General features: G+C 46.6%; 1 protein-coding gene across 1 annotated transcript in view; it reads right to left on the bottom strand.

Annotated features, from left to right (window-relative positions):
• MAST3 (microtubule associated serine/threonine kinase 3) overlaps window positions 1-23,593 on the bottom strand; it is a 234,959-nt gene that overhangs the window by 1,283 nt on the left and 210,083 nt on the right. Inside the window, exons 20-27 of the mRNA XM_075342574.1 lie at window positions 21,856-21,968; window positions 20,271-20,425; window positions 17,533-17,747; window positions 14,870-15,070; window positions 9,192-9,418; window positions 8,738-8,860; window positions 8,376-8,512; window positions 792-973 (exon numbers count right to left, since the gene is read on the bottom strand). Of these exons, the coding sequence (XP_075198689.1) occupies window positions 792-973; window positions 8,376-8,512; window positions 8,738-8,860; window positions 9,192-9,418; window positions 14,870-15,070; window positions 17,533-17,747; window positions 20,271-20,425; window positions 21,856-21,968 (1,353 nt within the window). The remainder of the gene's footprint in view (window positions 1-791; window positions 974-8,375; window positions 8,513-8,737; window positions 8,861-9,191; window positions 9,419-14,869; window positions 15,071-17,532; window positions 17,748-20,270; window positions 20,426-21,855; window positions 21,969-23,593) is intronic.

Raw genomic sequence — 23,593 nt, 5'->3', positions numbered from 1 at the left:
AGAAACCTGTCAGAAACCGTGCGGGGAAAGGCCGCCAGGGACCCGCCTGTCTGCCGTGTGACTTGGTCCTTGGCAGCTACTAAAATTATGGATTTTCTTCTGAAACATCACAGCGTTTCAGAGTCAAACATACCTGACTGAGATAATACAGCCAGTACATGATGCTCACGATTTGGATAGCCTGTATCAGCTGTTAGAGTCTTGCCCTTTAATGAATCAGGAGAGTCAGCAAAGTGGCTTTTGCCTCACCCACAAATCGCACTCAAAAAAATGCCTGGAGTAAGATTTCGGGTGTAAGGTATGCAACAGATTGCTATGAATTAGTGTGAAAACCAATGTGAAAATGTCAACTTGCCAAAATACTGCGCACCTATGTATGTGTTGTGATGGCTTTTTTGGCCACTTTTCAAATGTATTTATGCCTGAGTTTTGGCAGAAATGCTTTTATGAATAGGGTCCTAGGTTTAGTTAAAAAAGAATAGGCTGTATTTCCCCTGTGCCCAGTTCCTCTTGACTAATTGTAATGGGGGTAAGCAGAAGCTCCAGGTACAGCTAATGGAAAGATGAGATGTTTTTTATGATTTTTTTTGTACATAATTGGCCCCATTCAGATATGTATATTGTGTTCAATTAATGGACACTTAGGATATCGACACAGAGTAAATCATGCATACTATGCAGTGGTAACAGGACATCATAAACAACCGATCCAACTTACAGGTTCTACTTCAATGTGTCTTCATCATGTTCATCTATCTAAAGGCAGCGTGAAAGCCATATATAAGACCTACCTATGGACATATCAGGAGCTGGGCTTCGACTGGGGGTTGTGGGACCAGGAGACAGGCTGTGGGTTGGAGAGGCAGGAAGGCTCTCACTGGAAGACAGTGACTGATGAAGTCCTGAGGAAAAGCTCTTACTGGTTTGTACTACTGTTGACTGCTTAGAAATTTTCTTGAAGAGAGAACGCTTTCTACAAGGAGAGACACAAAGACTAAGCAAATATCCAGAAATAATGTACATTGCAGTGCTGATATCGGTAGGGCATATTACCACTGCAGCAATGATTGTCATCCATGCAGCAGATCACATTTACATTAGATTGTGGAGTGACCAGCAGCAGCGTTTATACTAAATGTGGACTGAATCACCAAGTCTGTGGACTAACTGATGGTAACATTTACACTAGACTACAGCTCTTAGGGTGGTGTCACACACAGCGACGACGACAACGACATCGCTGCTACGTCACCATTTTCTGTGACATTGCAGCGATGTCCCATCGCTGTCGGTGTGTGTGACATCCAGCAACGACCTGGCCCCTGCTGTGAGGTCGCCGCTCGTTGCTCAATGTCCAGCTTCATTTTTTGGTCGTCGCTCTCCTGCTGTGACGCACACAACCCTGTGTGTGACAGCGAGAAAGCGACAAACTGAAGCGAGCAGGGAGCCGGCGTCTGGCAGCTGCGGTAAGCTGTAACCAGGGTAAACATCGGGTAACCAAGGGAAGACCTTTCCATGGTTACCCGATAGTTTACCTGCGTTACCAGCTTCCACCGCCAGCTGCCAGACGCCGGCTCCTGCTCTCTGCACATGTAGCTGCAGTACACATCGGGTAATTAACCTGATGTGTACTGTAGCTAGGAGTGCAGGGAGCCAGCGCTAAGCAGTGTGCACGGCTCCCTGCTCTCTGCACAAGTAGCACAGCGACGCGTATCGTTATGATCGCTGCTGCTTCTGCTGTGTTTGACAGCTAAGCAGCGATCATAACAGCGACTTACAAGGTCGCTGTTGCGTCACAGAAATGGTGACGTAACAGCGACGTCGCTGCCGCTATGTGTGAACCCAGCTTTAAACTTGACCAGGTAAATGGGTCACAAACAGAAAAAAATCTGAAGTTGATGAGCTGCCGTTCCTTGCGGGACGAGATGACATTTTTAGGTTTCCATTTTTTTTTTTTTTTATTTTTCTATTAAGCTTTTCAATCCCTTTCATATCAGTATAAATTAAAAAGCTACATTTTCTGCATTTTTCTTTTACCCCTTTTACGATATTCATCGTATGGGTCATAGTACAGTTTTATAGTGTGGGACTTTCTGGAGGCGATGATACAAAACATATACTTCCTCTGCTTTCGTTTTTAGAAAAACAGCATTTTTATTAACAAAATATTTTCCATATTTTTTTTTTTTTTAACTTAGTCTCTATATGGGACTTTAAAGAAGTTGTCCAGTTACCAAAGCTGATTTTTTTTTTCTGATAAATCTTGCTAATATGTGCCCCTCAACACATCTATTATGTTTTTTCAGCAAAATTACCTTTTATTCTGCAGTAGCAGCACATGCTCATTGCTAGCTCCAGCTCTGATGGGGTTAATCTCTCCTCTGACTTCCTCTGTTCAGTTCCTACAAGTCCCAGAATTCTTTGTGGCTCTAGGGCGGTGTCTAGCTTATCTGTGTGTAACACCCCCCTCAGCTCTCCACCCAAAGCCTCCTCCCTGCCTCTTCCCTGTGTGGATGCACTGAGAGCAATCACACAGAGACAGCAGCAGCTCTGCACAACCAGGGGAAGAAAGTGTGTGTGTGTGAGTGAGAGTGTGTGAGTGAGAGTGTGTGAGTGAGAGTGAGAGTGTGTGAGTGAGAGTGAGAGTGTGTGAGTGAGAGTGTGTGAGTGAGAGTGTGTGAGTGTGTGAGTGAGAGTGTGTGAGTGAGAGTGTGTGAGTGAGAGTGTGTGAGTGAGAGTGTGAGTGAGAGTGTGTGAGTGTGTGAGTGAGAGTGTGTGTGAGTGTGTGTGTGAGAGTGTGTGAGAGTGTGTGTGTGTGAGTGTGTGTGTGTGTGTGTGTGTGTGTGTGTGTGTGTGTGTGTGTGTGTGTGTGTGTGAGAGTGTGTGAGTGAGAGTGAGAGTGTGTGAGTGAGAGTGAGAGTGTGTGAGTGAGAGTGTGTGAGTGTGTGAGTGAGAGTGTGTGAGTGAGAGTGTGTGTGTGAGAGTGTGTGTGTGAGAGTGTGTGTGTGAGAGTGTGTGTGTGTGTGTGTGTGTGTGTGTGTGTGTGTGTGTGTGTGTGTGTGTGTGTGTGTGTGTGTGTGTGTGTGTGTGTGTGTGTGTGTGTGTGTGTGTGTGTGTGTGTGAGAGAGAGAGAGAGAGAGAGAGAGAGAGAGAGAGAGAGAGAGAGAGAGAGAGAGAGAGTGAGTGTGTGAGAGAGAGTGTGTGAGAGAGAGTGTGTGAGAGAGAGTGTGTGTGAGAGTGTGTGTGAGAGTGTGTGTGAGAGTGTGTGTGAGAGTGTGTGTGAGAGTGTGTGTGAGAGTGTGTGTGAGAGTGTGTGTGAGAGTGTGTGTGAGAGTGTGTGTGAGAGTGTGTGTGAGAGTGTGTGTGAGTGTGTGTACAGAAATTATGATTATTAGTCAGCGCAACATGTGAAAAAAATAATTGGGGAAAAAAAGTGACGGTGTGATGAGATTGCTTTTTTCCCTCTTGCCTAGTCTGTGTATCGTCCGTATCATCCGCAAACCGCATATGACCGGATCCTGTGGATTAAATGTGCAGCGCATGCAACCGTTATTTTACCGGATCCTTCTGCAGCGGGACACAGAATTTATCGGCCGGCGCTGGAGTCAGCTGACTCCTGATCTCACAGCCCGCACACGCTGCAATGGCTGCAGGTGGGCTCATTCAAATGACCGTTCCGTTTGTCCTGGTCAGTTCCTGTTTTTTTGCGGCCCCACAGACAGGAGCATCTTTTCAATGTCTTTTATGTAGGATCGGATGGCACACGGTAGAACTTCCATGTGCATCCGATCCTACAAAAAAAACCAACACATCGGATGCCGTATGTCCGCTCCGTTATTATGGAATATGTCCTATTCTGTTCCGTAATAACGAACCGTGACTCCATACAAGTCAACGGGTCCGCAAAATTCCCGGAAGCAACACGGAAGCACTTCCGTGTGACTTCCGTTGGGTGCCCGTGCAGTCAGTGTCCCGCTCCAGCCCCGCGGCTGCCCGCTCAGCAGTGTCAGCAGCGGCCCGCACTGCAGTGTCAACAGCGCGGGGATGACGAGCGCTACCGTCAGGAGGTTAGTAAGTTCATTACCTACGGTGATGAAGTCCTGCCCTCCTGACGTCAGCGGTCGTCACTGCCTTCTATGCCCACCGCTTATCACATCACCTCTCGCTGTCGACCCAAGACTGTGACTAGTGGTGACGTCACGGGCCACTCGCGATACTTTGTTTGTGAAGGCGGCGGTCATTGAACTCTGTGACAGCGCTGCTGTCAGGAGTTCAGCGATCATCGCAGGTAATATACCTCGCTAACCTCCTGATAGCAGTACTTGTCATGCCCTGCAGTGACCTGAGCTGACCTATTGATGTTAGCTCAGGTCACTGCACGGCTCTCCCAGCAAATAGGGAACATTCTGTTCTTCATTGACTGGGACATTGACTATGGTATAGATCATCGTGAGACCCCCTTGTATTACACCAGACCTGGATTTGTTTTTCTTTCTAATAAATTGGTGAAAGAGGGAATGTGTTGGGGAGTGTTTTTTCAAATAAAAATGTGTTTGTTGTCTACTTTTTTTTTTATTACTGCCTGGGTTGGTGATGTCGGGTATCTGATACACGCCTGACATCACTAACTCCAGGGCTTGATGCCAGGTGACATTACACATCTGGTATTAACCCCATATATTACCCCGTTTGCCACCGCACCAGGGCAACGGGATGAGCTGGCACGAAACACCAGGACTGGCACATCTAATGGATGCGCTACTTCTGGGGCGGCTGCAGCCTGCTATTTTTAGGCTGGGGAGTGTCCAATAACGGTGAACCTCCCTAGTCTGAGAATACCAGACCACAGCTGTCCGCTTTACCTTGGCTGGTGATCCAATTCCGGGGGACCCCGTGTTTTTTGTTTTAAACTATTTAGTTAATTTAAAATAACAGCGTGGGGTGCCCTCTGTTTTGGATTACCAGGCAAGGTGAAGCTGCCAGCTGTGGTTTGCAGGCTGCAGCCGTTTGCTTTACCCTAGCTGGCTACAAAAGATAGGGGGACCGCATGTCATTTTCTTTTATTTATTTTTTGGCTAAATACAAGACTAAGCCCCTTAGTGCCACATGAAAGTCACAAAAGGGTGCCAGCTTAGAATATGCAGGGAGGTGGGACATTATATAGGTCTTTCTCATCTATCTATCCAGCCCTCTATTCATTCTTTCATTCATCCCTCTAATCTATATCTATCTCTATATCTACTCATCTATTTATCTTTCTTGCTGCTTCCGTTTTTTGCGGTACAATACAATACAGAGAACAATACTTTATTAGAAATAAATACACAGACACAGTAGGGACTCCATGTTTATTACTCCCTCTCACCCCTCCACGATGGAGAGATTTCTGTACTGACCATGCCAGGAGAGAGCGAGGGAAAAGAGAGAGCAAGGGGGGGAGGAAAAGAGAGCGAGGGGGGGAGGAAAAGAGAGCGAGGGGGGGAGGAAAAGAGAGCGAGGGGGGGAGGAAAAGAGAGCGAGGGGGGGAGGAAGTGAGAGCGAGGGGGGGAGGAAGTGAGAGCGAGGGGGGGAGGAAAAGAGCGAGGGGGGGATTAAAAGAGCGAGGGGGGGATTAAAAGAGCGAGGGGGGGAGGAAAAGAGCGAGGGGGGAGGAAAAGAGCGAGGGGGAGGAAAAGAGCGAGGGGGGATTAAAAGAGCGAGGGGGGGAGGAAAAGAGAGCGAGGGGGGGAGGAAAAGAGAGCGAGGGGGGGAGGAAAAGAGCGAGGGGGGAGGAAAAGAGAGCGAGGGGGGAGGAAAAGAGAGCGAGGGGGGAGGAAAAGAGAGCGAGGGGGAGGAAAAGAGAGCGAGGGGGGAGGAAAAGAGAGCGAGGGGGGGAGGAAAAGAGAGCGAGGGGGGGAGGAAAAGAGAGCGAGGGGGGAGGAAAAGAGAGCGAGGGGGGAGGAAAAGAGAGCGAGGGGGGGAGGAAAAGAGAGCGAGGGGGGAGGAAAAGAGAGCGAGGGGGAGGAAAAGAGAGCGAGGGGGGGAGGAAAAGAGAGCGAGGGGGGAGGAAAAGAGAGCGAGGGGGGGAGGAAAAGAGAGCGAGGGGGGGAGGAAAAGAGAGCGAGGGGGGGAGGAAAAGAGAGCGAGGGGGGGAGGAAAAGAGCGAGGGGGGGAGGAAAAGAGAGCGAGGGGGGAGGAAAAGAGCGAGGGGGGAAAGAGAGCGAGGGGGGGGGAAGAGAGCGAGGGGGGAGGAAAAGAGAGCGAGGGGGGGAGGAAAAGAGAGCGAGGGGAGGAGGAAAAGAGAGCGAGGGGGGAGGAAAAGAGAGCGAGGGGGGGAGGAAAAGAGAGCGAGGGGGGGAGGAAAAGAGAGCGAGGGGGGAGGAAAAGAGCGAGGGGGGAGGAAAATAGAGCGAGGGGGGGAGGAAAAGAGAGCGAGGGGGGAGGAAAAGAGAGCGAGGGGGGAGGAAAAGAGAGCGAGGGGGGAGGAAAAGAGCAAGGGGGGAGGAAAAGAGAGCGGGGGGGAAAGAGCGAGGGGGGGAGGAAAAGAGAGCGAGGGGGGGAGGTGCAGATGACAGAGTGCAGACAGTTGGTTCCATGCAGCAGGACAGGTGGCAGAGCACAGCGGTGACATGCCTGTCAGTGTCTTGCTGCGACCTGTAGTGCTGCTGGGAGGAGCCCATGATCACACTGCCCGACACCGGCCGCTCTCCTGACATCGCAGCAGAGCGGGTGGGTGGAGAGTGTGATCAGATACTTACGTGCAGGGGGGGATTTCAGCTGACGTCCTCCGGCTCCTCCCCTCGATGCTGGGCTGTGCCGTGCGGTAGTCACCGCCCACAGCCCTGTCACTCAATCTGAGTGGTGCCAGCCTCCTCTGACGTACCCGACAAGTTTGAGAGCCCGGAATTGCCGGGACGTCAGAGGATGCTGGCGGCCGCAGCTCCAGGGGGTCATGTGACAGGCACTGAGCGTGCAGGATAGCGCCGCTCAGTGCCAGAAATGGAAACAGAAGCCAATTGAGAAAACGCCTAGAATGGTAAGTACTCATACAGAAAATAAAAAAAATGGGTGAACCACCCCTTTAACTAGCCTGATCACTGGATCAAGATGCAGTATGTTCGATCTATTAGTTTTGCATCGACACTTTTCCTGTAAAACTATGCTTCTCGCAGCACAAAAGCAGGCATTTCTTGGCTTCGGATAGCCATTCCAACTACCTGCACGAAAGAGCTCCCTAAAATAATCATTTAAAGGGAACCGGTCATCAGAAATTTTGCACTAAACCTAAGAGATTCCCCCTCTGTAGCTCCTGGGCTGCATTCTAGCAATGTTCCTGTTGTTTATGTGCCCCCTTTCTGACCAAAATAAAGACTTTGTAAAGCGGTACCTTTCTGTATTCAGATCTTGATAATTGTACACGGGGGCGGGCTCTCTGGTGTCCGTTAGTCTGTCTCCTGTCGCTTTAGGCCGTCCCCCATCGCGCAATTTCAAAGAGGTGACGTGAGGTAAGCTGGCCAGCGCTTGCGCAGAACGGTGGAGGCTGTGGTAGAGGCGGCGGTGAAAACGCGACCACGAGATTATGGGCGTGTACTTGCTGATGAAAGTCACAGCGCCACGCATAATCTCGCGCATGCGCAACACGTCACCAGCGGTCACACTGTGCACATTGCACAGTCCCGCGAGAGTGGCACGGCGCATGCGCGAGATTATGGGTGGCGTTGTGACTTTCATCAGCAAGTACCCGCTCATAATCTCGTGGTCGCGCTTTCACCGCCGCCTCCACCGTTCTGCGCAAGCGCTGGCCAGCTTACCTCATGTCACCTCTTTGAAATTGCGCGATGGGGGACGGCCTAAAGCGACAGGGAGGCAGACTAACGGACAACAAAGAGAGCCCGCCCCGTGTACCATTATCAAGATCTGCATACAAAAAAGGTACCACTTTACAAAGTCTTTATTTTGGTCAGAAAGGGGGCACATAAACAAAAGGAACATTGCTAGAATGCAGCCCAGGAGCTACAGAGGGGGAATCTTTTAGGTTTAGTGCAAAATTTCTGATGACAGGTTCCCTTTAAGCACTAATGTCACTTAGAACGGCACTTATTTAAGAGTTATACAGCCATGACTGGTGCCAATACCAATTGTGGCCGTTGCAGCAGGGTGGTCAGCTATGCATCAGTCACCTGCTGCTGATTATTGTGTCATCTCTACTGTAACGGCGTTCCTCCTTTGGCCTACTCTGTTGTCCAAAGGATGTCTATGGAGCTCTGGTGCCCCATGGGCCAAAAGACCACGACCTCAGGGGCAGCATACAACGTTCCAGGCTGCGAATTTGTGACCTCTGCACTAGAGTCTGCAACCATGTTGAGATTTAGTTCTCTAAACACTCCCATCTTTACCTGTCCTGACTCTCTCTTTTCCTGCTTTTCTTGGTTCTTCTGGCCATGCGACCTTTACAACTATTCTTTCTGGCTGGACCAATTTTTATGGAAGTGTTTTCTAGGGGGGTGGTCCTCAGTGACACTTTGGTCCCACTCTGCAAGGGGAAGAAAAACAAAAGTATAAATTAAAAAGAGTCAAGGAATAATAATTTCCAAAATTACATATAGATACGAGGTGTTGCAATGAGTAAGGCCAAATCTAGTGTCATATGTTCCTAGAGCACAGCCCGTTTCAATGCAAAACAGTAGAAGCATTATTTATGGGAAAATATCAAAAGTACAATAAAAAGTCTAATAAAAACAAGACACAAGGACAATACCTTTAAAAGAAGCTCTACCACATCCATGTGTACCAATCCAAGGACAGATTCTCCATTCACGTGTGTGATCAAATCCCCAGCCCTCAGACCTGCTTCGTGAGCTGGACTTCCATCCTCTACGCTCTGGAAAAACAATTAAGAAAAAAAAAAAAAGGTTTAAAGAGACTGTCTGCACAGAATGACTGTTCAAACCAAATACAGGTGATTGGTGCATCATAGTGGGGCTTAGCTGCACCTTCCCACCTACTTGTATTTCCATCTATCACCTCCTTTCTCTAGCTCTATGAAGCCAGAGCTGTGAAAGAATAGAAAAGGGTGGAGATAGAAGGAAAACAAGCAGGTGGGAAGCTGTATATAAATGTTTGGCCACGGCATGATGTACTTGGTTTGAACAGTCACTACCTCCTTTTCAAAGCTTAATTCTTGATTCAATCTGACAGAAAACGTCACTCACCCAAACCATGTGGTGGACAGTATATACATCACTTTCTCCCATATAAACACGAATAGCACGCAAGGTGAAGCCATACTTCTTGCCAGAACTATGTATAATTATTGGGGGTCGCAGACTTGATACTGCCACTGCTGTCTCTCGGCTGGGAGAGGAGTCCCTGGAGGAGGGATTAGATGACAGAGAATGTGGGGAGATAGGACTCATAAGGGATCCAGTGCCAAAATCATCTGTTGAAACAAAAATACACCAATTTTTAGTAACCCGTGAATGGTGCTCAGAAAATAGCCGTAAAATAATGGTCACAAACCAAAAGGTAAAATTCTCAAGGTAAAATACATGGACACTGATGAAAGTCACAAGAAAATGAAAGTCTCCTCAAGAACACTTTACGGTGTTGATGTATGGAAATTTTGCATTGATTTTATCTGGACAGGGAATGAGGACTAATCCAATGCAATTAACCTTTTCTTATCCTGGGTCCCACCAGGGGGGGCATTCAAAATAATCCATCAAGCTCCTTTGTCCCCTGGCAGGGGACATCAATATTTCATACGCATTTTACTGTCCTAAGACCCTTCTAACGGGCCACTGAGTAGAAAGTCCCTTTTCTAAGCATAGTAGGCAGGACTTCGCGCATAGTGATATTTTTGGCAGCCAATGGTTGCATCTGTTCTTGATGACCTTTGACCCAACCCAGTTTCGCTTTCTTCTTGTTTACAAGTGAAAATGGCTAAGAGATAGCGAAACAAAAGGTGCGTGAATCCTGACGAAGTAAGAGGCAGCGTGTAATCGATACTAGTGAAAGTAGTAATAGTGAGAGCGATTTGGACGATGGAAGTGAAGTTTTAGAGTCGGCACTGAGTGATGCTGAAAGCGGTTTTTCTACAGATGTCAGCGACGAAGTTATGGAGGTCAACGCCGATGGGTGGCAACAAATGTAGTCTTCTGCCAATTGGTTTGAGCAGATTCCGTTTTCACTACCGAACGCGGGAATAAATATAACTGATGATAACCTATTATACGTTTTCAATGGACAAAACAGGAAATTGTATTGGATAGGATAAGGTTAAAGAAGGACACCTGGACTACGACTTCCCTCATATATGAGATTACTCACTGAACAAACTCAAATTAACAATCTAGAAATAACTGGTAGGTGAGCATATAATCTAACAGTGCTGAAGAACAAGCACCTACATCAAATGACTGCAATCTCCCTCGAGGTGTACTAGCCCCTTATAACTTTTTGGCTAGGGTTACACGGCAATGTGTGTTGTTCACATAAAATTTTAGCAATACAAATATTTCCACTGTCCCACAATTTTAACGACTATAACTTAGGGTATTGTGTATGCCCATAAACACATCAATCTGTAACCAATAGTGATTACATCCTTTATACCCTACCCCTTATACACCCTCACTCCTCATGTAACTGTTTAAAGGGGTTGTCCGACATAAAAAATTTTGAGTTTAAGCTAATCTGTGCTGTATTGTCATATTAAACACCCCTACATTGTTATTTTTTGTTTTCTAACTTTTGCTCCTCTTGGATTCACCCTATATTCTCTGCAGCTTCTTGTTTACATTCAGCTCCAGCAAACTGACCACTTCCTATGCTAAACCTCCCAGTCACAGCTGGCACCGCCCGGCCTCAGTGTCCAGCCCCACCCCAGTGTCCAGCCTCGCCCCCTGCCCGCCCCCTGCACACACATTCCCTGTCAGTATATTCTGCTCCAGCACCTGACCTGTTATCACTACAGCATTGCAAATAACAGCCCCACATCAGGCTCTGCACCCCACACCACATCGGGCTCTGCACCCCACACCACATCGGGCTCTGCACCCCACACCACATCGGGCTCTGCACCCCACACCACATCGGGCTCTGCACCCCACACCACATCGGGCTCTGCACCCCACACCACATCGGGCTCTGCACCGCATACACACACATCAGGCTGTGCACCGCACACACACACACACACACACACACACACACACACCAGGCTGTGCACCGCATATACACACACACACATCAGGCTGTGTACCGCATACACACACACACACACACACACACACACATCAGGCTGTGTACCGCATACACACACACACATCGGGCTGTGCACCGCATACACACACATGCATACATACACACACACACACACACATCAGGCTGTGCACCGCATACACACACACACATACATACTCACATCGGGCTGTGTACCGCATACATACACACACACACACACACCAGGCTGTGTACCGCATACATACACACACACATCGGGCTGTGCACCGCATACACACACACATATACACACACACACATCGGGCTGTGCACCGCATACACACACACATCGGGCTGTGCACCGCATACACACACACACACACATACACACACACACACACACACCGGGCTGTGCACCGCATATACATACACACACATCGGGCTGTGCACCGCATACACACACATGCATACATACACACACACACACACATCAGGCTGTGCACCGCATACACACACACACATACATACACACATCGGGCTGTGTACCGCATACATACACACACACACACACACCGGGCTGTGCACCGCATACACACACACATACATGCATACACACACACACACACACACATCGGGCTGTGCACCGCATACACACACATACACACATCGGGCTGTGCACCGCATACACACACACATACATACACACACATCGGGCTGTGCACCGCATACACACACACACACACATATCGGGCTGTGCACCGCATACACACACACACACCGGGCTGTGCACCGCATACACAGACACACACACACACACCGGGCTGTGCACCGCATACATACACACACCAGGCTGTGCACCGCATACATACACACACACATACACACACACCGGGCTGTGCACCGCATACACACACACACACCGGGCTGTGCACCGCATACACACACACACACCGGGCTGTGCACCGCATACACATACATACATCGGGCTGTGCACTGCATACACACACACACACCGGGCTGTGCACCGCATACACATACATACATCGGGCTGTGCACCGCATACACACACACACGCATACATACACACACACACACACACACACACATCGGGCTGTGCACCACATACACACACACACGCATACATACACACACACACACACACACACACACATCGGGCTGTGCACCACACACACACACACACACACACACACACACACACACACACACACACACATCGGGCTGTGCACCGACTCCCCCCCCCATAGGGAGTACATACTCACCCTTCCTCGGTCCCCGCCGCTCCTGCACGTTCGCGCGCTGTCTGTGCTCTGGACATATCAGCACAGTAGTGACGTCACCGCTGTGCTGAAGAGAGCTCAGACAGCGTGCAGTGATGAGAAGCAGCGCAACGCTCCTTCTCATCAGCGCTTTCAAATATACCGGCATCAGTGATCTTTGATGCCGGTATATTTGAATGTGCGATCCTGAGCAGGGGGCCCGGTGCTGGTGCTGACACCACGGCAGCCGCCGCCAGGCCCCTCCCCCAGGTCACGGGTCCCACAGCAGTGCGGGGGGATGTGTGGGAGGGTGCAGGGAAGGGGGCGGTGACTCCTCGCACTGTAGCCGCCCAGCAGGGAGGCGACATGCTGTTTCCAGATTTGCATGTCAACATGGCCCTGCCCCAATGAAGCCCAATAGGGAAATAATAAAAAAAAGCAAATTAAGCCGGATAACCCCTTTAACTATAGGTTACTTTGTAATGTCTTTATGGTCTATACAATCATGGCCAAAAGTGTTGGCACCCTTGAAATTGTTACAAAAAAATATAGTATTTCTCCCTGAAAATTATTACATTTAGACATATTTCGTCATACACCTGTTTATTTCCTCAGTGTGTATTGGGATAAAGCGAAAAAAGACAAAGGGAAAAAAAAAAAAAAAAGGCAAATTGGAAAGAACTTCACACAAAACTCCAAAAATGGACATAACAAAATTGTTGACCCCTTTAAATTAATACTTAGTTCTACACCCTTTGGAATAAATAACTGCAATCAGTTGCTTCCTATAACCTTTAACAAGCCTCTTACTCCTCGCAACTGAAATTTTGGACCACTCTTCTTTTGCAAACTGCTCCAGGTCTCTCATATTTGAACATGCCTTCTCCCAACAGCAATTTTAAGATCTCTTCACAGGTGTTCAATGAGATTTAGATCCAGGCTCATTGCTGCCACATCAGAATTGTCCAGCGCTTTGTTTCCATCCATTTCTGGGGGCTTCTTGAAGTGTTTGGGGCCATTGTCCCGCTGGAAAACCCATGATCTCAGACACAAACCTAGCTTTCTGACACTGTGCACTACATTGAGACCCAAAATACTTTCGTAATTTTCAGATTTCATGTTGCCTTGCACACAGTGATGCCAGAGGCAGAAAAAACATCCAAAAACCTCTTTGAACCTGCACCCACCATATTTGACTATACTATGGTCTTTTCTTTTTAGGCCTCATTCTGGTCTTGGTAAAGAGTAGAATGATGTGCTTTACCATCTTGGCCTCATCTGTCCACAAGACACTTTCCCAGAAGGATTTTTAACACATTTTGGCAAACTGCAGTCTAGCTTTTTTATGTCTGTGTCAGCAGTGGGGTACTCCTGGGTCACCTGACAGTGTGTTTCATTTCATTCAAATCTCGACATAGTTTGCGCTGACACTGATGCATCCTGAATCTACAGGACAGCTTGAATTTCTTTGGAACTTAATTGGTGCTGCTTGTCCACCATCCAGACTATGCTGCGTTGCAACCTTTCAACAATTTTTCTTGCAGTCCACGTTCAGGGAGATTACAGTGCCATGGGTTGTAAACGTCTTGATTTATGTTGCACGCTGAACAAAGGAACATCAAGATTTCTGGAGATGGACTTGCAACCTTGAGGTTCTTAACATTTTTCAACAGTTGTGGCTCAAGTCATCACACAGGTCTCTCCTCTATCTGTTTTCCATGCTTAGTGTGTCACACAGAGACACAATGCAAATATTGAGTCAACTTCTTCTCTATCTGGTTTCAAGTGTAATTTTCATATTGCCCACGTTACTTAAAACAACTGAGTTTGTACAAACATCACATATTTAAAACAAATTTTATCCACAATTTTGGAAACGTGGCAACAATTTTGTCTGGCCCATTTTTGTGGTTGTGTGTGAAATTATGTCCAATTTGCCTTTTTTCTATGTTTTTTTGTGCTGTTCCAATACACACAAAATAAATAAACTTGTATATGAGAAAACATGTCTATGTGCAATAATTTTCTTAGATAAATACTTCATTTTCTGGAACAATTTCAAGGGTGCCAACACTTTTGGCCAGGACTGTACATGTGTCTGCTTAATTATTAAGTGCGGAATATAATGGCACTATATAAATAAATTATTATAAATTAAATATTACTTGTCCTTTGCTACCTATTGGAAGAAAACAGAATTTATTGACGGCTAGTGTGGCAACATGCGAATAAACAATTAAAATAAATAGGGTAAGAAGAAATTTTTTTTAAATGGAACTACATTTTGAAATGTAACCATGGCCTACTGAATGAGCCAAACATAAGTGAATCAATAGTGCCTCAAACATTTCAGCTATGGACAGATGGGGGTATAATATAAACTGTCTCACCGGAGGTAATGATCAATGAGAGGGCCGAAACAGATGCAGATTTGGGGACACGACTGCCAGGTGTAGAGCACTGTTTTTCAGGTGTCTCTCTTTGACCTCGTAGTCGCCGGCTCAGTCCAGGATCCAAAGAGCGAGGAGTGGAGTTTTTGGCTCCAGTGCTGTTGCTGCGCAGACGAGTTCGGCTTAGACTTACTATATCTGCTAAACAAGGAAACAGTAACCAATTTATAGTCATCTAATTGCCAATACTTCGGGTGGATTTATACAGACTGATAAGGAACGAGACATCTTAAGCATGCTCATTTCCCAATTATAAGCCTGTCTAATACAGGCTGCAAATGCTGGTACGTTATGTGAAATGTGTTTTAAGCTTGCTCAAAACTAATCTCTCTCAACAGCACATCAAAGTTCAGCGGTGGCCGCGGGTAACCTCAGTGACAGCTCAGCTGATCGCGCTACTCACCTCATTAGCTGCGTGGAGCTGACAGGAGCGGCTGTGTCTTCTGCAGCTCCGGTCACCTTCATGCAGCAGAGCTGGATGTAACGCTGGAGGTCCGTGGATTACGCCAGACATGGAGGACTTTTTCGGGCTTATTAAAGTGGTGAACCAGGGTATATGTTTGTGTTTTTTATTTCTAATAAAGGATTTTTTCGGGTGTGTGTGTTTATTTACTGTGACTTACAGATTAATCATGGAAGGTATCTCGGGGAGACGCCTGACATGATTAATCTAGGATTTAGTGGCAGCTATGGGCTGCCATTATCTCCTCATTACCCCGATTTGCCAACGCACCAGGGCAAATCGGGAAGAGCCGGGTACAGTCCCAGAACTGTCGCATCTAATGTATGCGGCAATTCTGGGCGGCTGCTGGCTGATATTGTTAGGCTGGGGGGCTCCCCATAACGTGGAGCTCCCTATCCTGAGAATACCAGCCTTCAGCCGTATGGTTTTATCTGGCTGGTTTTAAAATTGGGGGGACCGCACGCCGTTTTTTTAAAATTATTTCATTATTTATTTCACTGCACAGTATAGACACGCCCACCGGCTGCTGTGATTGGGTGCAGTGAGACACCTGTCACTCAGCGTGGGGGCGTGTCTCACTGCAACCAATCATAGGCACCAGTGGGCGGGGAAAGCAGAGAATACGAGATTGTTTAATGAGCGGCCGGCTTTTTCAAAATAGTAAAAGCCGCCGGAGCAGTGTGAACGCCGTGCAGCGCCGCGCCGGGGATCGGTAAGCATATGAGAGAGGGCTGCTCAATTCAGTTACTCAGAAGTTTAGCGGTCACCGGTGAGTCCTCCACTGGTGACCGCTAATCAGGACGCGACACAGACAGAGCCGCAGCATGACAATGAAGTCGGGTGAAATTCACCAGAGTTCATTCTGACTGTGCGGCTCTGTCTGTGTCTGCTGTCATCTGCCATTCAGCTCTGCTACATGGCTGTCTGTGTCTGATGTTAGCGGCCATGTAGCAGAGCTGAATGGCAGATGACATAGTAAAAACGCATCCCTACACATTACACACGCTTGGCAAGTCAATAAAAAAAAAAAAAAAAAAAGAGGGTGACCAATGCATACGTCACAGAACACATGATCTAAAGGATCGCACACAAAATTAATCAATTTAACATAGGCTACTAACACACGTGTGACAGCAAATGAACGACCTACGTGCGATCTCATTAAATCGCATATGCGACCTGGGCGTGTCACATCGCATATGAGATCGCACACCTAATTGTAAGGTGTAAAGCTGGCTTTAGCTACTGTACATGCAGCCTTTGTGTGTTACCAATAGGCAGAGTAACTTTATATACAATACTCTATTATTTACCCAATATAGACAAACCAATGCTAATCCAAAATGGGACCATGGATACTATAGACTACAATCTGATTACAACTATGCTCAATAGAGGTCAGTATTCAGGCTGTACGTGCGCACACTATTTTTTGTAAGTAAAGCCTGCTTTACACCTTTCAATTCTGCATACGATATCGTATGCGATGTGACACGCCCCCATCGTATGTGCGACACGTTCAATTTGTTGACCGTGTCGCACAAACGATTAATTGCTGTCACACGCACTTACCCTTCTATACGACCTCGATGTGGGCAGCGAACATCCACTTCCTGGAGTGGGAGGGACGTTCCGCGTCACACGGCAGCCGGCCAATAGAAGTGGAGGGGCGGAGATGAGCGGGACGTAAACATCCCGCCCACCTCCTTCCTTCCGCATTGCCTGCGGGAGCCGCGGGACGCAGGTAAGATCTGTTCATCGTTCCCGGGGTGTCACACACTGCGATGTGTGCTACCTCGGGAACATTGAACAATCCGACGTTCAATTTTTAGGTTTTAAACGACGTGTATGCGATGAACGGTTTTACGTTCAATCGCAATCGCACGTAGCTGTCACATGCTACAACAACACTAACGATGCCGGATGTGCGTCACTTACGACATGACCCCGCCGACACATCGTTAGATTTGTTGTAGCGTGTGAAGCCCGCTTAACATTCTTAATTTATTTGCGACATGCCTCATTTATTAGTGACCACAAGACATCCTGCAATTTTACACAATTGTCTCTATCCATCTTGCTCCCTCTCCCTACCGCTCCCCACCTCTATAAAATAATTAACATCTAAGCATTTACTTACCACAAAGTGATGATGGCTTTGGGGACGTCCCCTTTATGTCTCCTAATGTGAATAGGGGTTTGTCATACTTGTGGTCAGAAGTTTCATCTTCAGAAGAAAAAGCAAACTTTGGCATGGTATCCAGGCTACATGTACTGGTTAGCACACACGGGCTTGCACTGCGCTCACTCAGCCATGAGTGATGGGAAGACCCAGATGATGTCCAGGAGCGTAGCCTAAATCACCAAAAACATGATTGTTTTAATTTATCATTTTCATGCATGATGTGAATGTATGTAAACGCAAACAAAACGTCATGCCCTAGTACTGCTCACTTAGCTGACAAATCTGTTACATTGTAATTGTAACTTTTGCCATGTCCTAGTGATACAGTATATGTCCTCTACTGTCCTGAACTCTAGTATGATGCAATATAACCTATAAAATGGTTAGCATATTTAGCTTTGGAAATAGCATGAGCAATGTAACAATATATTAGTGGAATTGGCTCGGATTTATTCCAAACTCATTACGAAGCTTAAAGGGAACCTGTCAGGTGCAATATACACCCAGAACCACGAGCAGTTCTGGGTGTATATTGCTAATCCCTGCCTAACCGTCCCTGTATACACTAGCATAGATAAAGAGATCTTTAGAAAAAGTATTTCTAAAGATCGTTTATTATATGCTAATGAGGCCAGCGGCTAGTCTCAAGGGCGTGAGTTCCCTTGGCTAGTCGGTCCCCTTAGCATGTTGGCACGCCCCTGTAGGCATACTAACATACTAATGAATGCGCAGCTTTGCCGCACATACCTCAGTCTTTATGGCGGCTGGCGGAGGATGGATGCACACTGGGCATGATCAGGAGTCCCCAGCACCTCCGGTTATGTGCACTATACCTCACTGAAGCTGGGAAGCTTACACCCGGCATCAATTTAGTGCGCATGATCGGAAGCCCAGGTAACTCCGGATCATGCGCAGTGCACATCCATCCTCCACCGGTCGCCATGAAGAGTGAGGTATGTGCGGTGAAGCTGCACATTCATTAGCATGTTTGTACGCCGGCTGGCTAGCCTAGGGAACTCACGCCTTTGCAACTAGTCGCTGGCCTCATTAGCATATTCAAAACTATCTTTAGAAATACTTTTTCTAAACATCTCTTTAGCTATGCTAGTGTATACAGGGACTGTTAGGCAGAGATTAGCAATATGCCCCAGAACTGCTCGTGGTCCTGGGTGCATATTGCATCTGACAGGTTCCCTTTAAAGGGTGAATCCACTCATCTGCTCTGGAGATTTGTGCAGAGTGATGCTACATCCCATCACTACACTTCTGGGTGTATAAGGGTAGTGAGCGGCATCAGCAGACAGAAGACTGGGAGGAGAACGTGACCAGCCACTGTGCGTGCATAGCTGCGGACAGGCAGTGTGCGTACAGATGTGCAAACACACCAGCCACATTCAAAAAGTGCTTGCCCTGGGATGGGGTAAGGACCCCAACTTGCAAATGAGTCGCTGTACCAGTAACAGATGCAGTGCTAGTATAGTCTCCTGCAACACTGTATATAGCCCATTGAAAAAATTGTTTGGGGGTGTAATCTTGTTCATAAGAAGAAAAAAAAAAAAGGCTAGAGATGAAAGAATTTAAAGGGAACCTGTCAGCAGAAATTTTGCACTAAACCTAAAAGATTCCCCTTCTGCAGCTTGTGGGCTGCATTCTAGCAAGGTTCCTATTGTTATTGTGCCCAGTTTTAGACCAAAATAAATACTTTATAAAGTGGTACCTTTTCCTATGCAAATCTTGTTAATCGTACACGGGGCGGGCTGTCTTGTGTCCGTTATCCTACCTCCTGCTGCTTTACGCCGTCCCCCATCGCTCAATTTCATACTTCAGGACGCCGCCCAGTGCACCCCATGTCTCGCGCATGCGCCGTGCCAGGGATGCACCAGTGTGCAGTTTTATTATCTAGCATTCGCCTCCCCTACATTCCATGGAGGTGTGTGTGTGATCTGCTTCTCCTGCACCTGTGACGCTTCCACATTAGTGGGGGTTTGGCTGTGTCCTGGTAGAGCATTAGCTTTTGGCCTGGGCGATGTACACACTACAGCCCAACTTGCTGTGAGTAATACTGTTGTGTGGAATCAGCAAAATGGTGGCTTCAAGCTGACATTTACTGAACAGTTAAGGGCCATCATAAGGTTACATAAACAATTCTTATAGTCACCTCTCTGGCCCCAACTGAGCCTCATGGCATACCATCTTTTATCTAGAAAGCATTTTAACTGCCTGGCCAAAATAGATCTATCAATGCCAATAAATATGATAAGGGAGGAACATACCCTTAAAGGGAAAGTAACAACTACAGCTCAGGGAGAACCCAGAAATAGAGGACATCAATGAATGGGTAAGCCTCAAACAAACAGTGTGAGCTGAACATTTACATGGCCATCTGTCCTCGGTAGGAAGCAGAATACAGGTGGGAAGATTAGTAGAAATACACACAGACCTGACAATGGCTGGCATTACAGCTAGAATTACTATAATAGAACAAGTGTATTTTTGGACCATGTGGTATCCTAGTACAGACAGCAGTTAATGGCCTAATTCACAGGAATGATTTTCACACAAGAAGTACAGCATGCACCATTGGGCTCTTAAAGACCAGGTTTGGATGGGTTGAATTGGACTACATTACACACGTGACAGACTTATCAGTGGGGATTCTGAGACAAGTGCCTAATTTCTTTGGTCTCACTCACCTAGTTTCAAAAGTGATTTGGCCCTTTTCATCATCTTTGGACAAGGCTTTTTCCCACTTCTCACTTCGTTCCTCTTTCTCATCGCTATGGCTTCTCTCAGTGGAGGAGAAGCTGAGGTTCAGTTGTGTAGCAAGATGTTCAGAACTGCTGTAAACCTAAAAAAAATTGCAAAAGTGCCCCGATATCAGCATCTCCACAGGAATTCAGTACATAAACCCAACGGTATGTTGTCTTGTATTCTGCCGTCCGGTTGGGCAGTGCTTGCACCCTCTGCTTGCCACTAGCAGACACTGTGTAACATTGTCTAGCGTCAGTTCTGCTTTCTGCTGCACTATGTTAAAGCATGAAGACGGTCACACCCCCTGATGTGTGATGTCACGTCCCAGAAGAAAGGGGGAGCACCAAGGAGCAGCTCCAGCATCACACTGAATTATAGGTACTGTTAGGGTGAGGAACAGCACTATGGAACTCATCTTTATAGTTTATGAGGGCAGGGCCAGCAGAAGAATTTATATATACTGTATTTTTCCTTTTATAAGACACACCGGATAATAAGACGCATCCCAAATTTTGAGAGAAAAAAAAAAAGCTAAAAAATAAATATGGGGTCCATTTTAAAATCCGGTGGTGTCTTACCGGGGAAGGGGGCAGTGGTGGTGGGGCGGTGGTCACAGGAGGCAGGGGCACTGCTGGAGTACAATGATGCTACAGGCGGTGCAACGACGCTGTGCTGCTTTGTGCTTGGGCGGTACTGCTCAGCGCCAGGGCTGTGAGGCACTGCTCTGTACGGGGGCTGCTCTGTGACGGCACTGTGAAGTGTGGCTCTGCTCTGTATTGGGGCTGCTCTGTGTGGCGGGCAGTGAGGCACGGGCCATTCTGGAGAGGTCGGCGGTGCGGGCTTCAAAAAAATGGCTAGAGTCGGCGCGTCCGCAGATGAGAGCTTGAGCCAAGAGCTACATCTTTGCATGCGCAGACTTTGGCCGCCATTATTTGTAGTTCTCAATGCCGATATGGTCTGTGCCTCAACATCCACAGCACAGAGCAGAGCTACAACACCACAAAAAGTTCTGTAACAAAAAAAGAAAAAAAAAAAAGTCTCATCCCAGAAAACAGAAAAATAAGTCCTTACTTGGTTCTTTCCACCAAAAAATGAAAAAACATTACAAGGCTCAGTAAATGGTGAAACCCCCCCCCAATTTTTTTCTTTGAATTTCTTTTATTATTTTAGTGGTGAAAAAAAAAGTAGAACGGGACATGTTTGGAACTGCCTTAACCATACTGATGAAGAGAATCATATTGCCAGATAATTTTTGCCATACATTGTACGTCGTAAAAACTATTCTAAAAAAACAATGTCATAATTATGGTTTTTTTCCTCACAGTTTCACCGCAATTGGAATTTATACTATGTGGTAAAATCAATGGTGCAATTCAACATACAACTCTTCCTGCACAAGACAAGCCCTCATAAATCCATGTGGACAGAAAAAGAAGAAAAAGTTATGGTTCTGAAAAGACATGGAGTAAAAACTGAATAGAAAAAAAAAAGGTGAGGGAGATACAGTCAGCAAACAGTATTCCATACCTTGCTGAACCGATGCGAACAAGAAGAGAACTGACGAATTTCCACCGATGACTCCTCATCATTTGTTTCATCATCTTCTTCAGAAGCCAAATGATGATAACGCTCTGAACGTGCTGAACAAAAGGTTATAGAGAAAAAATGATGTATCAAACAAGTGTAGGAACGACGGCGGCAGTTGAGGCACCGGAAGCCTACAGAGTAGAAGGAGCAAACACATAAGCAGAACATAGGGTCTGATTCACCAAGGCTTTCAGCCCAGAATTCTGGAATCAAAAGCTTTGAAAAGTCATTTTGGTGTCACGCGAGGCTGCCTTCAAGTTTAGAGACATATGGCATTCTCATGCCATTTTCACCCAGCTCGGATAAATTGGGTGGAGATGTGGTGGGACAGGGCATGGCAACCCACCGCTCGTCAAATTCATGTCAAGTGTTGTGGTTCGGTACCTCAAAAATCTTACTACAGTAAGGTTTGTGGAGAGGTGCCCAGGGAGACACAAGGCACTTGTCAGATTCATTAAGAGGAGCTTGCCTGTTAAAAGGAAACTGTCAGGATTTTTGCAATGTAATTTAAGGACAGCCTAAATTTAGGGGCTAAAACACAATTCAGTGATGTGTCTTATCACACTGTGTTTTGTTTACTTATAATGAAAGTTTTTTTTCACTGGTTGATTATCACTGCCAAGACTGGAGCAAACACAGCTGATAGTCTAACCACTCTCCTAATAATAATAAAGGTTTTATTTCTATAGCGCTAACATATTCCGCAGCGCTTTACAATTCAGAGGGGACACGTACAGACAATATGAGACAATACAAAAAAACAAAATTAAGATACCAGGAGGAGTGAGGGCCCTGCTCGTAAGCTTACAGTCTATGAGGAAATAGGGGAGGCACAAAAGGTGAATGGGGGTGATAAGTGATATGGGGGGGATAAGTGATAAGCAGCTCACTATCAATGGACTAAGTAGACACAGCTGTGGTGTGGGTGTGGCTAGCTTTCTTAGCTGTGCTTTATGCTACTGCTAAGAACTCTGATTGTGCCACAACTGCTGCACCCAGTAAACTAAGTAATACATCTCCGGATTCAGGGGCTCATTTTCTACATTATGCTTGCTCTCAGAGATAGCAAAAACCTATTGATAGATTCTCTTTAATGAATCAGTAGTGTCTCACTCCAGCATGCCTTCTCATGAAGACTGGTGGTGTTCATGCTGGCCTTTACGATTCGGGGCCAATATCTTTTGTTTAAGTCTCAGACCACTTTCTTTTGATATGTAGGTTGTTCATCTTGACAGCTCCCTACTGCCACCAGTGGACTTTTATAATTTCCTTAGTTTTTATTTAATTCACTTTACTTGCTGTCAAGTAGACATTGATGATGATTCTGAGGTATATTCTGCTGGATAAATACATGATAGAGCAGGAAGATATGCATCTTTGTATTTTGTCCATCGCTGCTTATCTCAGATGTAAGGTTCTTTCCTGCTACAAGTGATTAACTACAGGCCCTGTTAGGACACAGTTTAGACAGATGGAATTTAAAGCACCATCATTCAATGTAATCTCCCCACACTAGTTATGTGTTGGATCACCGGAAAAAACTTTGTATTTATCTTAAAAGGCACAATTATGTGTTTTTTGCCAAGAGGCATGACAAGACCAGACCAGAAATTATAAGAGGCATAACGCATGATTCCTGGACACCCCTAGGGAAAAAACCCCAAAACATTTAAAAAAT

This window comes from Anomaloglossus baeobatrachus, chromosome 1 (assembly GCF_048569485.1).
Source record: "Anomaloglossus baeobatrachus isolate aAnoBae1 chromosome 1, aAnoBae1.hap1, whole genome shotgun sequence".
NCBI lineage: Eukaryota > Metazoa > Chordata > Amphibia > Anura > Aromobatidae > Anomaloglossus > Anomaloglossus baeobatrachus.
This window is presented reverse-complemented; position numbering and strand designations above follow the sequence as displayed.